Source organism: Ixodes scapularis, unplaced genomic scaffold, assembly GCF_016920785.2.
Source record: "Ixodes scapularis isolate PalLabHiFi unplaced genomic scaffold, ASM1692078v2 PGA_scaffold3__209_contigs__length_174095766, whole genome shotgun sequence".
Classification (NCBI taxonomy): domain Eukaryota; kingdom Metazoa; phylum Arthropoda; class Arachnida; order Ixodida; family Ixodidae; genus Ixodes; species Ixodes scapularis.
The window spans coordinates 23,816,696-23,831,569 of NW_024609868.1; the positions used below are offsets into that span (position 1 = coordinate 23,816,696).

General features: G+C 48.6%; 1 protein-coding gene across 1 annotated transcript in view; it reads left to right on the forward strand.

Moving 5' to 3' along the window:
* The first annotated feature begins 2,893 nt into the window (after positions 1 to 2,893).
* The window catches only part of LOC8029396 (proto-oncogene tyrosine-protein kinase receptor Ret), a 59,073-nt gene continuing 47,092 nt past the window's right edge, over positions 2,894 to 14,874 (forward strand). The window contains exons 1-3 of the mRNA XM_042292598.1: positions 2,894 to 2,966; positions 7,805 to 8,095; positions 14,298 to 14,527. Of these exons, the coding sequence (XP_042148532.1) occupies positions 8,047 to 8,095; positions 14,298 to 14,527 (279 nt within the window). The 5' untranslated portion in view covers positions 2,894 to 2,966; positions 7,805 to 8,046. The remainder of the gene's footprint in view (positions 2,967 to 7,804; positions 8,096 to 14,297; positions 14,528 to 14,874) is intronic.

The window sequence follows — 14,874 nt, forward strand, 5'->3', positions numbered from 1 at the left end:
TTTCAGCATAAAAAAAAAAAAAGCCGTTATAACTAAAATTGTACATTCCTCAATCCCCCCCCCCCTTTCACACACACACACACAAAAGTTTTTTTTTAAATATTTGGGTTATTAAGTTTAGTGATGTTTGTTGGTGTGGTTGGTCAATTTTGAGGCAAATTAGGACCACGAAGAAAATGCTGCAGTACGCATTGAATCTCTCGCCAAGCTCCGGTGAATGGAGAATCCAACGTTCCACATTCGTGACGCTACATCTGTCCGTGGTGTTACTTACATCCTACTGTGATGTAGGTTCATCTTTGTTCAGAATCACAGCCTCAGTCAACAAATGAATTCCGTTAAAACTACATCAGCGTATAATTCTAACTATACTGTCAGAAGCTCTTGCACGAATGGTATCCAATGACGCTCTCGCAGCACTAATAATCTGTCTTGTCTAAATAAGTTGAGCCAAAAAGAAGTTAAATCGCTATCATACCTCAATTTCCATGCAGACAAAGTAAAAAAAAAAAAAACATTAAAAAAACTACTTTTGGCGATAATACCGCATTGACATCGAAGCATGGCATTGGCCGTCCCCCTCAAAAATACAATTGGAAAAAAAAAAGCAATAGCCAGTGAAACCGAGTAAGTCGCGGTGTTATATTCATCCCAAAACTTCCGACGGTGATGCATTAGGTTCCCACACGGCGTGAGTATCGTTCTCCCTGGTTCCTGCATGATCGACTTTACTTTACAGGCTTACAGCTTCCTTTCGTAAGAAAATATAAAGTAAGGATCTAATACTGCCCGTATATAGAAAAACTAGAATTACGTACCCGTCGCGGACCCAGCATCCTGTTCTACGGCGATCATCCAGGTGACAACCATTTCGATAGGCGCCAGTGCGCTCCCTATAGGTCGTGAAAGTTGCGAATGCAGCCGCGGATCTTATATTCAGACTGATCAAAAGGCGCGCGAAAAACTCTGAATTGGAGCACTCGAAATATTCCACAAATGTTCGCCTAACGCGTTTGCATTCGCCATTAGTTTCGCGAGGTGGAGGTGCGTCCCTACATGACAAGCGTTTCGTTTGAACGAAAAAAACTCAGCGAAACATCGCGCTTACGACGCGTGATTGGATCACATGACTCGAAGCAGATGCCGAGATCTCTGCATCATCCCGGATACATCACGCGAAAAGTACGGCATACATTATTCAGCGGACCCCCAAACCTCATCGGCCGGCCCTCGCCGAAATCTTCACAGTGTGTGCGGCGACACGCGAACGGTTCGTTATCGACGCTGGCATACATTCTCGTCGACGGTTATATCCCTTCAGTGTTTCCCTTCTCTGGACAGAGTTTGCTCTAGGGAATTGAAGGACCGAATCGCTGCCGCAAGGAACCTGCACAGTGTCAACAAAGACGTGCCAACCCTGTTTGTCCGTCCTCGCCGTTTTTCCAGTCGCCTCTTCGGAGACCGCCGGTCACGATCGCGTGTTGCAACAAGAAACGCTCGTTCGCTCGGTGATTGTGGCCGTTAGGGAAGATCTTGCTCGAAGCAGCGGCGTTGACCATATTCATACGTCGTGGATTTAAACGCGGTTTCCTCTCCCGGATATCCCAAATTAATTTTATTCATTCCTTAGTTTTGCGTTTCATAACGACTAGGTCTGGAATGTAAGTATATTGGCTGCGTACACAGCAGCGATTCCAGACAACGCGGGTCGCCGTGGCAACCGAGTGCTTCTGAACGAATTCGATAGGGGGCATTGTTCAGAAAATGTTTCCGCTCATGAAGTTTCAGTGATAGGAGTGGAGTAGCGACGCTGCATTTACTAGAACTCCTCATTTTCTTACGCATGAACGGGTGCAAATGAATCAAGAACAACGTTTCCTCTCTCTTTCTCTTTCTCTCTCTCTCTCTCTCGTTAATAAAAAAAGATTGTTTTCATCTTGTAGTTTTTATTAACGTCATTGTAAAGCTGGCGATGATGCCGTAGGTTTTTGTGGCTCCGTTGTTTTTATCGTTGGTTGGCCGTGAAATTTAAAACAATAAGCAAGCTATACGAAAGATATGAGCATAGAGTGCTTGGAAGTTGCCCCAATTGCTTTTAATTACTTGCCTAAACTAAAAAAAAAAAAAGAAGTGAAGTCCCATTTTTTTTTTGTCGTAGTCACATACTCTGTGCCGAGGCTGCATCGAAGATGGCTCAATATTGCGGCTGCCTCCGTAGCAGCTCTAGAGAATTCAATAAACCTATCTACACAGACATCCAATGTTTCGATACTGTTTCCTACTACAGTCACTTACGTTTAGGAGATGATAAAAATGTGTTTACGCTTTTTGCTAAGTATTCAATCCTCAGCGTTCGTAATGCCGTAAACTCATAACCTGCGGAGCAATAATAAGATGCCCCAACCTACGTTTCTTAGGCTCTTGGAAATTAGGGAAGTGTCACCATGCCTTAATGTGCATTTGTGCAGCTGTTGAAATAATTGAGAGCATTATTTCCATTATTTCTTTCGTCATCATTACGATTATCTCATCGTACTCTCTCGTCGCTATATTTCTTTGCCCCCTCTCTTAACTCCCCGAGAAGGGTAACTGGCTAAGTCAAAGGTCATCATTGGTCATCACCGATCAATCGATCAGAGTATTCCCTACTCCCATTGAGACCAACACCCCTGTCTTCGCAGCGCCGGTCCTGGTGGAGTGGCCGCAGCGGGTGCCTTCCGTGCGGACGGTGGACGTCCTGTCGGACCAGCCGGCGGGGCTGCCCTTCTTCGAGGCCCACGCCGCGGTCGTGTTCCTCGGTCCTCCCCAAGTCCACGGTGACCCGAAGGGTCACACGCCCGAACTTCCGGTCCTGAGCTACGCCCTCGACACGACCGGGGCCTCAGATGCTCAATCGGAGGGCATTTTCACCATCGACTCCCGCTCTGGACAGCTGAGCTTGACCAGGCCCTTTCCAATTTCCAGAGGTTCGTACGTTTCATTTGTTCCGATCAGTTTCATCCGAGGACGTGAGCGGACTTGACAGTGACGATTCGTCGTAAATTGATTTACGGTGCTCCCCAAGCTCGACCAACGTCACGTATAGAGAAGGCCGTAGTGTTACACTCCGTTTTTACATTAGGTTCCACCGCAGCCAACGCTGCAATTGGATAGAGCCAATCAAGAGTCAAGATATGTATGACATCATGTCGCTTAGTCGTCTTTGTGCGCTTGCTATCACTGCCTATCACATAGTGAATTCTCCTTTATCCTAGGTTTCTTTTTTAATTTTTTTTCTATGCTTGAAAAGTAGAGCTGATGGTAGCAGACGCTAAAAGACGCCTAGCTCCGTGACAATGTACTTTTAGCACTGCTTGATCGGTTCGATTGGATCGGATGCTGTTGGCTCCGGTCGGATTTAATGCGAAACGAACTAGAAGAGGGCTGGATCTAATGCGTCATCTACTGTGGTTCAGCACGGAGGAACACACACTATACACGAGTGTTACGTCAGCATTAAACTTGGAATCGCTTCCAATCAGCCAGAACACCAGTTCCAGCCAAACGCTGACAAAGCATTCGTTTTCGCGCTTTGGACTGCCCGTCACGGGATGTTAAGTATACCCAACCCGTGAGGCAGGATGAGAAGAAATCGGAGAAATCACACGGCCTGCCGTTTGCCGAAAGTTTTTCTGATTTGTTTGTTTGTTTGTTTGTGTGTGTGTGTGTGTGCGCGTGCGTGCGTGCGTGCGTGCGTGCGTGTGTGTGCGTGTGCGTATGCGTGTGCGTGTGCGTGCGTGTGTAAGTGTGCGTGTGTGTGTGCGTGTGTGTGTGTGTGCGTGCGTGCGTGCGTGCCTGTGTGTGTGTGTGGGGGGGGGGGGGCTTTAGTCTGGCGCCCTACTCTGGACACTTGGCGAAAATGTCGGCGAGGAATTCGACCGCCGCGTCTGAGCGTTCTAACTAGCTTGTCTGTCTGTCCTCATACTTCTCTGGAGATTTGACATGTCACGTGACGGGCAATTGAAAGGATCCCCTTCACGGTAGCGCCTCTCCGGCAAAGTTGGGCGCTCGCGCGGATGCTTTGAAGTTGGGATGGCACTGCACCATTCGGTTTGAAATGTAGACAATATAGAGACAAGAAATTGAGTTTGGGAATCAATATAATTTGAGCCGTAATTTTACGCGTTGCCTCTAAACATGAAATAGGGTGTTTTAAAATTGATAAAAAAATTGGCGTGCCACGGGATGGCTCAGTCAATAGCGTGTGAGTGCCTGCCTCTACTTGTTCACGAAGGTTCAACATAATTACACTAAAATGTTTTCTGCATTCTAATATTTTTGGGCGGCGTACACAGTCATATACTGCCTTTCAAGTAAAATAAAAAAGGTGCCTCTGCTTTCCGTTGTATTAAAATTAGTCGATTGCGTCCCAACGGTCCTGAACCCCCCCCCCCCCCCCCCCCCCCTGGTATTACATACCCCGGTCCAACTCCGCGGTTATTATTCACTGAAGAATTATCAAACGCTGACATCTTTATGAGAGTCTTAATTGACAGTTAAGTTCTCGTAAACACCGATATTGGTGCCAGAAGAGAGGTGGTTTCACGCATACGCCAAATTTTCTGTAAAGCATGACTTGCAGTTTTATATCGGGGTCGCGGCGCTAACTCCAATCCTGCCATAGGCGATGAGTTAGAAACCGTGGAAACCGCTCCCGAACGTGGCCTTTTCGACCGAAGGTAACTAACTCGCTCAGGGTTGGAACTGAAATGCGGGTTTCACGACACGTATTTTACCTAGCATAAGACACGCCGATGAGCAGTAGTTGTGTCCAGGCGCTGTCTACCTGCGTGAGGAGGCTGGTTCACGCATTTGCATTTGGGTGCGAACAGCGGCGTTGCAAGCACTTCTCGCTCTTGTAAGCGCTCGTAATTACATATAGAATACAGTAGCGTAATCTGTCGAGCATCCCTGGAACGATTTCGATCTGCGTGTAACTAGACTAAATGCTTTACAGTATTGGTGAGATCAAATTTACGCACTGTCTTTGAGAAATGGTCCCTTATAATATAAGTCAGGATCATTTTTTGCACTTGTCTTTCCGACAAGACGTTGACCACTTCTTGTCGGAAGCTGCTACAAGCGGTTAGGACGCAGTCTACCACACTCAAACGCTGATGTGTCAACCGTCACCCGCAATCGCAGAATAACGTCACCTCCTCTACGCTGAAACATATGTCCAAAAAAGAGAAGAAAAGGCAGTGGGATGAAAAATTGAACAATTCCAAAAAAATTTTCAGCCCCATTTTTTCGAAAACCTAAACAGCGGGCGCGGATTTGTTGAAAGGAGATCGAAACTAGGGTTTTAACTTTTAGCGCAATCTTATATGTGACTTCCATATGGTAAAATGGGTCATGTTGCTCTTGCCTCGAAATACTTGGATGATTTGGCAAGCTCAACTCTTGGTACCGGTTGGTGTACATAAGAAAATAAAAGGAAAAAGAAAAGCGTCTACATAGCATCTCTTTCACGAACCGCAAATAAAAGAGTCGCAGATGCCGTTATTTATCTTTTTTATCCCCCATTCTGATTTGCGCGAGTTTCGATTCCTGTTCAATTTCTGGCTTGTTTGGCTTTTTGGTACATCTGTTCCAGCCACTCCGCTAAAATAATCTGCCTGATTTAAGAAAGTATGGCATATGTAGCATTCAACGCAGAATGAGAAACTTGAAAGCGCGAATTTCTTAAAAGCTGCATATTTAAACGGGCGTATATGCTTTGTAGGAAAGCGGTGGAAAACAAAAGCTTGCAACCTGCAGATCTATACATCGCTGCTTGAACACTTCTAATTAATCTTCAAAAAGGGTTTCAGAGTAATATTGAAATTTTGTCGAAAGTATCAGTCTCTACTTTGGTCTACAGTTGCAGAAACGTGTTCCTCATTTCTTTACGTAAACTTATGAAAGGGTCGTGACTAAACAGAGTTCACTTGCTCACGCCTAAATGGCGACATTGGTGACGATATTATGCAACACAAACGACGCAAGAACAAGCATATGTAACAAGACAGGCGCCACGAGGACGCTTATTGCATTCCACCAGTCTTTCCCTCTGGTTCAGAGGGGCCATATATTAAATGCGGAAAAAAAATAAAAAAAGCGGCAAAAGGTGAGACCGTTACGAGATCCCTAGCTCCTCGAGAGTCCGGTATTGGAACCGTTTCGTCCGCCATTAAAATGCAAACGCTCTCCAAGGTTCGAGTGGCTCCCTCTATTAAATCTAGGCTCTCTAGGGACGAGATTCAGCCGTCGCGACTCTAGTGGCTAAGTCGAGAACTAAATTTCCCACGGAGACCAACTTGACCCCCGGGAACGTCACAAATGCGCGCACGCCGAGGCGGAGACGGCGGCGGCGGTTCAGAAATTTGCTCGCTTACGGCCCCTTGATAAATCGCCGTCAATGCTTCTGCTCGGTCTACTGTCACGAGTCGTCTTATCTGAAACAACGAGCGCGAAAGGGTCATAGTCGTCTCCTGCGTGCGGAAGAGTGGGACGTTTAAATAGGCCAATCAGGGCCCTGGATTTGCTCCATGGTTTTACTCCGTGAGGAAGCAGCAGTACGCGACCAGGCCATCACCGGCGTCTTCCTGATGGGAGGTCGCCTTTCAGAGTCGGAGGCGCCGCGACTCCGCACGGATCGCGGTATTTAATTGTGGCTGCTGGGCAGCGTCACCGAGCTCAATGCCACTCACTGCGGCCGCTCTGAACGTTTTTTGCAGTGCGAGATGCCACTTGACATGCCATTCCTGCACCAGGGTCAAAATCGAGTGACCATGCAGCGTGGTGCACTTCAAGGGCCAAAAACTATACGGCAGAGGCACAAAATTTCATTTCAGCCGTACAGCATTTTTAAATCACGCGGTTTAAATTAAACAATTACGAAAATTGAGCTGTTGTCTTCACGCTTTCATTGGCATAATGACTGGATTTACATATTTTGAAACTCTTTGATCCTCTCGTACATTTGTAGAATTACCGCATTATCTTGAGAAATAAGGGTGCCGGAAATATTCCCCTTTATGTGTCATGAATATGCAATACAAATAAACTTTATTTAGCAATCTGTGCATGTGGCATTCGGACATTCTAATTGGCATAAATGTATCAACCCAGGTATTTACACAATCTCCCTCAGCTTAATGACGCTCGAAAACTGCGTTAATTTACATAATGCAATATACGTGCCTCGCTGACGAGAATAAAAATGCAGCAAAGTATCTAGCAAAGGTTTCTAACCTGTGTCGTCCCTGTTTTTATTTTTCTTCGTTCTTTTTTTACGCTTTCATAATTTCGAGCAAACTAGGTGCAGATTGACCGCCTGACAGGCGCGCGCGCCCGTAATCGGTAAGAGAAATCGACATAAAAAAAACAAAAGGTTGAACAATATTTCAGGCTTGGAGTTCTTAAGAAATAGGCAAAGGCTGCACGAGTTTTCCATCTACATTATTTACTCGCGTGGAAATTTTAAAACAGGCTTTTTTTTACATTATTTTATCCTCTCGGCATATTTTGGAACGCCACATCCTGAGTGAGAAGCAGACGACGCTGTTGTTCGCTATGATTGGAGGGAGACAGTGAGTATAGAGGCAAAGGCAGCTAGCCTTTTCCTCCTCCCACTAATCCTTCCAATCAAAGCTCGGTGATCTGATGACACCGCACGCTCTCAGGTCCTGCTCTCCCTCCGTTTATCTCCGAATCGAAGCACGATCGGGCCCCATTAGCTCCGTTCTGTACAACTGCCGCATCCCAGACGTTCTCCACGCAGGTAACAAGCAGCAGAATCTGCCCACATGGAACCTGGTACTGGAGGCTCGAGTCCAATGGAATTGCAGAAACTGCAGCAGCAAATTCCCAGTCCGGGTCCGGCAGATTAAAAGCTCGTCTCGGTCGGCCCTGTGCGAAAACTCCCGCCGTGTCTGCTTCCCGCCCGGACTTCGGAACCCGGAGTACGCGTACTCCGAGGGCGTGTCTTCTGGGACGGTGGTGGACGTCCTGCGGCCACAGGCCATGGCTGTCCTGTGCCCGACGCTCAAGCCGCGCTACACCCTCATACAAGGTGTGATCGTGGCTACCCAAAAGGTTCAAATAATCTCTAAGGCGCCCAGGAGGTTTCTTAGATCGCCATGGCGATAACTCACCCTGCGGCCTCTAGGCATCCTAGAAATCCATAAATCATAACGATGCGTGGTAGATTTCCCGATTAAAAAATCAATCAAAGATCTCACACACCGAGGTCATCTCCGACGTTGAGAGGAGCATCGTTCCGGCAGCCAGGACGACATGTGACCAATGAAAACGCGACATTTCGGTGAGATTGCAAACACTGCTATTGCCAAAGTGTGTATGATTTTGTAGATGATAAAAGCAAACAAGAGTAATAGAAAATATTGATATTTCCGCGGAGAGGGAACATACTACTGCAATAATCGTTTAAAAAAAATTGGGTTGTGTGGTATGTTTATACAGCCTAGAACCTGGTCTGCCTCACACGGGCGACGAGTCTCCCAGCTGTAGATGAGCAATTTAGCCAGTGCAGTACAACCGCTAGCCTGGGGTCTTTAACGTGCACCACGCAGTAGTGATACACGACCGCACGCCGGTACGATGCTCATCCAGATCGAAACGGGCAGGGGTGGGGACTGAACCCAGGATCCCTGGGTTCTGCAGCGCGAGCTTAATGAAGCTCGAAACACCACACACCTGCTCGGACGTGCTCCGAGCTGGTGTGCGCTAGCCCACTCGGCCACCGATCCCCCCTGATAAAAACAACGCACAATTCCCCCCTAAAAAAAACAACGCACAATGATTTTTTTTTTTTTTTTAGTTTGCGGGAGTGATGTGTCTGGTCGTCAGCTCTCGAGCGGGCGCTCGCTCGGTTAAATGGTAGTCTGGACAGTATGGGTATGCGAGCCGCGCGCATTCAAGATATCACTCCGAGGTTCCACCGGTCAGACGCACGAGGATCCTTCGCTTGCTGTTGGCTGACAGTGGTCCTGGTTTCGGAACATGCTCCTTCCATCGCCGGAGTTATAAATAGACGCTTTGCAGCCGCTCTGCATGTGCGCCGCCATAACCAACCATCAGTTTTTGTTTCCGCTTATTCCGTTCACGTCACTTCATCATTACCATAGGAGGCCAGGTTATTTCCGTTTTAGATTCTACTTTGTCCTTCTCCCCGGCATTAGCGTTTCTGGAGGTTTGTCAACGACCGTTTCAGTGGTTCGGTATCTCGATAAGACAAGAACCGGTCAGCAATGGCGGCTGTAATCTTGCACGTGTGTAAAGCGTCTATAGATGACCTCGGTGTGTTGCGATTTCTGATTGCTGTTTTAATAAGAAAAGCGGCCGCGTATCGCCATGATTTAGGGATTTCTAGAATGCTTTGAGCCGGCAAAGTGAGTCATCGCCCTATTTAGAAGATCTCGGAAACATCTTCAGGGCACCGTTAAAGTCACTGCGCATACAACACACCAGGCACGTAGCAAGGATTTTGTTTCGGGGAAAGGGGGGGGGGGGGGGGGGTGCACATGACAGAATGCTGTATGAGGGGGAAGAGGGAGAGGAGGTCCCAACAAAATGGCAGATTTTGGGGGGGGGGGGGGAAGGCCCGGCCCTATGCCCCCCCCTCCCCTCCACCCCCTGGCTACGTGCCTGCATCACACAAATACAGTGTGTTCGCTTCAGACTTGATGACCAAACTAACTGCGGACTTGCCTGGTGCATGTTTGAAGCACGTTCACCTCATACATGTGTAACACTTCTAACACGTCTGTAGACAGTTTTTGTACGACCAATTTTACAGGAGCGTAGGAAACACGCCTCAGAGAGTGGAGCGTTTTAGGGAACCGTTTTTGCACGTCCAGATACGGTACAATGGGGCCTCTGGTACGAACTGCGCTTGTGCGAGTCTTCCGCGGCAGCGCATGCGCAGTGCGTACCGGAGTGCCCATCGTACCGTTTCGGATATGCAAAAACGGTTCCCTAAAACTCTCTACTCTCTGCAGACTGCCTTTTGTACGATGTATTAGCGGTGCGACCGCGGCTTGAGGCAAGGCTCGTATTTAGTATGTAATAGCTAGCATTTAAATGAATAGAGTAGTACTCTGAGAATTGCGATACCGGCATCAAAATCCAGATCACCTTTCAGAGTAATATCTCCCACGCTAATATGTTGTGCTGCCCATTATTAGTTTTCTTTGTGTGTGTGTATGTGTGTCAAAGTTTAACGATATAATTTTTTTTTTTTTATTAGCTCACCCGCATAGTTTCGCTGCTCGCAGTTTATATTGTTTTGCGTACTGCGTAGTTCAAGGATTGTCGCGCAGCCCATTGTCGCCTCGGAGACCCAATTCCCGATGCGTCAACTTTACAATCGTCATTCAGTCTATTCGCATTTCTTCCGTTATTCTTGGTTCGTAAAGTGAACGGCCATATGAAATCAAGGTTCAGGTATGTTTTGATACTCGTGGCGGAAGATTGGATGTGAGACGATGTCGAGAGGTTAGCCATAATGTCAACGCGGTTTTTGCTCGTACGAAAATAAAGTACCGAACAATTCTAAGGAACAGGAATGATAAGCTTAAAACGTCCACGATGGCGCTGCTAGAAAGCGAATAAAAACAATGTCAATCAAAACATCAAACTCACTATACGCTTTCTTTTTTATGTTAGCTCTCAAAATGTAAACAATTAAAAAAAAAAACGGAAATGGGTTTTTGAGTATAGAAAAGAAGTTTCTTGTCCAGCGTTTCCTTAAATCGAAGCATGAATCTTCGCGCTGCTCGGTTCTTAGCATTCTTTCATGCCCAGATGATAGCACCTCAAACAAAGGCCTTTGCCCCTCAAACGTCATCACGAATGTATCCACGCAGCGCCACCTAGCCCGCGTACCAGGCGCTGCCAGCGCGTCTTACAGCGCCTCACAGCGACACTTACAATAGGCAGCTTTCGTAGATCGTTTCCGCTGTCCCGCAACGCTCTCCGCAACCCGCTACGATACCCGGAACCAGGGGCGGCTCCAGAATTTTTTTCTAGGCAGGGGGGGGGGGGGGGGGGGGGGGGCGCTGCATGAATATACTGAATTCGGGGAGTGGGGGGGGGGGGGGGGGTCTTGTTTTCGTTAGTTATGTTTACCTTCATAAATAATCTTTCTGCTGACGAGCAGAAATCTCACCTAAAGTATACTTACGCAATCGTGGAGGGCTTAGCGCTGAATATAGGCATCATCCAATAGAACTTAGATCAGACGTTTTCATTAGGTATCATTTAATCCATATTCTCTCTCTTGTGTACTTAAAATGCCCCTCTTTTGTTTCTTCTGTAATTAATCCCATTGAGTATAATAGGAACCTCATTATTTTTATGACATTTAGTTTGTCGCAGTGAATATCCAGATTATTTTAAAAACATTGCAAATTCTAAACGAATGTGTCATTAAAAAAAAAAATGTTATCTCGGACGTGCGCAAGTTCGTCAGCGGAAAAACCACGAGGAGGGTCGCACTGCATTTTCAAAACTCAAACTTGTTCGCTTCACTCGCCTGGTCCTCTCGACTTCATTTCTATGTAGGAAACCCACGAATCTTGACATGACTTATGCGTGACTGAGGTTTCGTGCTTTCTAAAGCCAGATTCTTTGTCCAGCCACAGCTGCCAAACGTGGATTTCTCATTCGCTTTGGTAGAGAACATTCTACTGGGATATCAAAAAACGGAATCAACTTGGGTGATGTATTCTAGCCAAGAAAATAACCTATACCAGTCAGACTGAAAGCTTACAGTCTTTTTTTCTTTACTTTTTTCGGTGGGAAAGAGTTCACTATGGGCTGCCGCGGCGACTTTGTCTTATACTTGGAAATGTCCAACTAACCTGAAAGATCGTCGTTTCCCTCCGATACGGTGCAAGTTCGTCTCGTCTCACGCACGAAGAAGAAAACTTGTCGCTTTCACTGTTCCTTGTTCCGACGAAGGATGATGGACGTCGCTAGAAGCGCTGGGAAGGCCATCAGGAAGACTGTACGGCTGGGGATGATCCTTCCGCTGCTGCTCGATCCCCAGGTTTTCTGAACCTGAAGAGGGCGGTTTGGAAGGGTCGCCGTCCTGCTTCTTGACGCGCTTGTTGGAAGACGAAAAAAGTCTGCGGTTGATCTCTTTTGCGATTTTGTGTCTCTTTCGGAGTCTTGAAATCGGGCTCAGCTGCACATGTTCGGTTCAGCAGCATAATTGTTGGGGCACTTTTTCGTGTCCGTCATCCTGGTAACATTTGGCACCGAGGCTAAAAGCGTAGCAGAGCGGAATGGCCCTTGAGAATGGCTTGTTATGTTGAGACCGGCAGGGCCAGTTTGGTCCAGGTGATAGTTTATGGCCCCGCCCCTGGGACTGTCTTTGTATCCTTCTGAATACTCTCCAAAGATTCTACTGGGGAATCCCAACAGGCAAATAGACAAACCGGCGTTGTTTCCTACGCCCTCGCTTAGAGTCCCGCTCACCTCCTTTCCCCTTGCTTTTGTCCTTTCGTGTTTTGAGCAGCAGTGCACTCGATGCCGCCGCAGGCCAAGCGGTGCGTTCCGCGAGCACTATGGCCGCCGTGTCGCCTCCGATAGGTCGCGCGGCAATGGCACACATCCAAAAGAGGAAGAACCTTCACGTTTCCTAGAACAGATTACATTCCCCAGGAAGTGAGCAGAAAAATCGAGGGCCCACTTACACCAAGACAATCCAATTGAAGGAAGGAAATTACGCTGGGCGGTAAGATGATACCTACAAGGTTGAACTCGTGGATCTCGCAGCCGCGTTATTGAGTGTGGATCAGCCAAGGCATTAGTAAAATCCTTCCAGACGAACAGCCGAACCGGCATCGTCTACCAAGCGAGGTCTCTCTTACCTTTTTCCACCTTTCTTTCGGCTCAGTCCTGCACATGGGGCCGCCGCGGGGCGGTGTAATCCGCGAGCAACATCAGCGCCGTGCCGCTGCTGAAGATCAAGCGGCTATGGCACGCACCCAGAAGAGAGAGACGCGTCCGGATTTCGGGAATTGTTCACAAAAACCAGGAAGCTTATTCTCGACGAAGTGGTCCTGAAGGGCCCGCTTCCACCGAAAGAAGTCAATCAAAGTAAGAAAAGTACGCTAGACGGGAGTGGTATGTCTCTTGTAAAGCTGTTTCTTCTAAAAATAGTGTCGCGCTTCTCTATTCTTATATTTTATTTGCCTGCTTTGGCTTCCAAGGACGGATGGCTGGCTTGAAAGGACGGATGCTTCTCGTCCATTGCTAGTGCCCGTAATGTGCGACGTTAACTTTCCTTTTAGGAAACCACAACCTTTGCTTTGCGGACTGAACCCCCCCCCCCCCCCCCCGACAGCATTTTTGGGGGGGGCAGGCAGGAATTTAAGGGGGGCGGCTGCCCACCCTTGCCCCCCTGTAGAGCCGCCCCTGCCCGGAACTCTACAGTCAAGGCCGTCGGCGCGCAGGCGCAGTAGCGGCTTCTTCGTTGCGGAGGGCTTAGCGGGGTAGGAAACGTGGTCTACGAAAACTCCCTTATAGCATGCAGCGTAACTGTGGTGCCTTAATCGCGTCTTCGACTGGTGTGTTTAGCGTCGTATCCCACCCATACATCAAAAGTGGTCCCAGAGTGGCAACGAATGACGTCACAGAAGCCGAAGTGTCATGCTGTTGCATGTCACGATACTGGCGGCTGGTCGTAGGAATGCTAAGGAGAAGGCTGCGAGTAGCGCAACCGAACACGAGTGTCGCTGTCGTCATGGCGTCCCAACTTCCGGCTGCCGAAACTTCCGTGGTCCGCCACAATTAAGAGCGACTTGGAGCACCTCAGGCATCTCCTACAAACACCACCGCTGTTGGAACACCGCCAGGATCGCGACCGGCGACAGCATGACACTTGTGTGACGTCACCCGGCGGAAATCGAGTGACCACTTTTTTGGGCGCGCTAAATACACCAGTCGGAGACGCGTTCCAGGCACCATACCATAGCGTAACGCACACCGGCCGTGGTTCTCGTTGAACTTCGGCGTGTTGCCGCTAGAGGCGGGGACGTCGCGCACGAGCTTTGTCTGCTAGGTGGTGTTGCCCCGACCCACCTGTTCGACACAACTCGGCCATAGACATAATCTATATGTACGCCACGGCAACATTCATTTGCACGCTCGACACGGGCGAACGCTTCCTTTGTACATATCTCATATCTTGGCTGACTCAACACGTTGTCTCTTTTCACGCTCTCGGTACACCTCACACGGTGCAGAACGCAGCAGTCCTCTCTCCGTCGACTCGGCATCCGGTCTGCTCTCACTGTCCAAGGGACTGCACTGGAACGACCCGCCCGTGTTGGCCAGGGTGCGCTGCTTTACAGGAGAGGGACCTGCTGCGGAGACCGACGTCAGCGTCTTTGTCTGGGATTTGGACGATCACCCACCGAGGCTTCCCGCCAAGGCCAGCCTTGAGTGTAGGATCACGCTGGACAAGCTAGAAGCTGTGAGTGTTTTTGTAGCATGAGCTACACTGGCCGAGGTTGAGCAGTTTCGCGTGGCTCGCATAATGAGCCGTACTCTGTGCTGCGTATGCGCGAGGAGCAGTGACGTCACACGGCGCACAGCTGGCGCGCCGGAGCCGCCGCCGCCGCGCGCCTCGCCGGTCTGCGCATTCCAGAGGAGCGACGTCATAGCCGCGGCAGACGCTCTGGCGCCGCCGCGTGCCCAGCTGTGCGCCTCCGTAGCGCAGTAGCCAAGTCTGACGCTGCACCGGAGCCGCTTGATAGCGCCTCTCATTTTGTGAGCATAAGCTCACGCTACGTACATCCTGGCATAGCCAAGCTAAGCCAC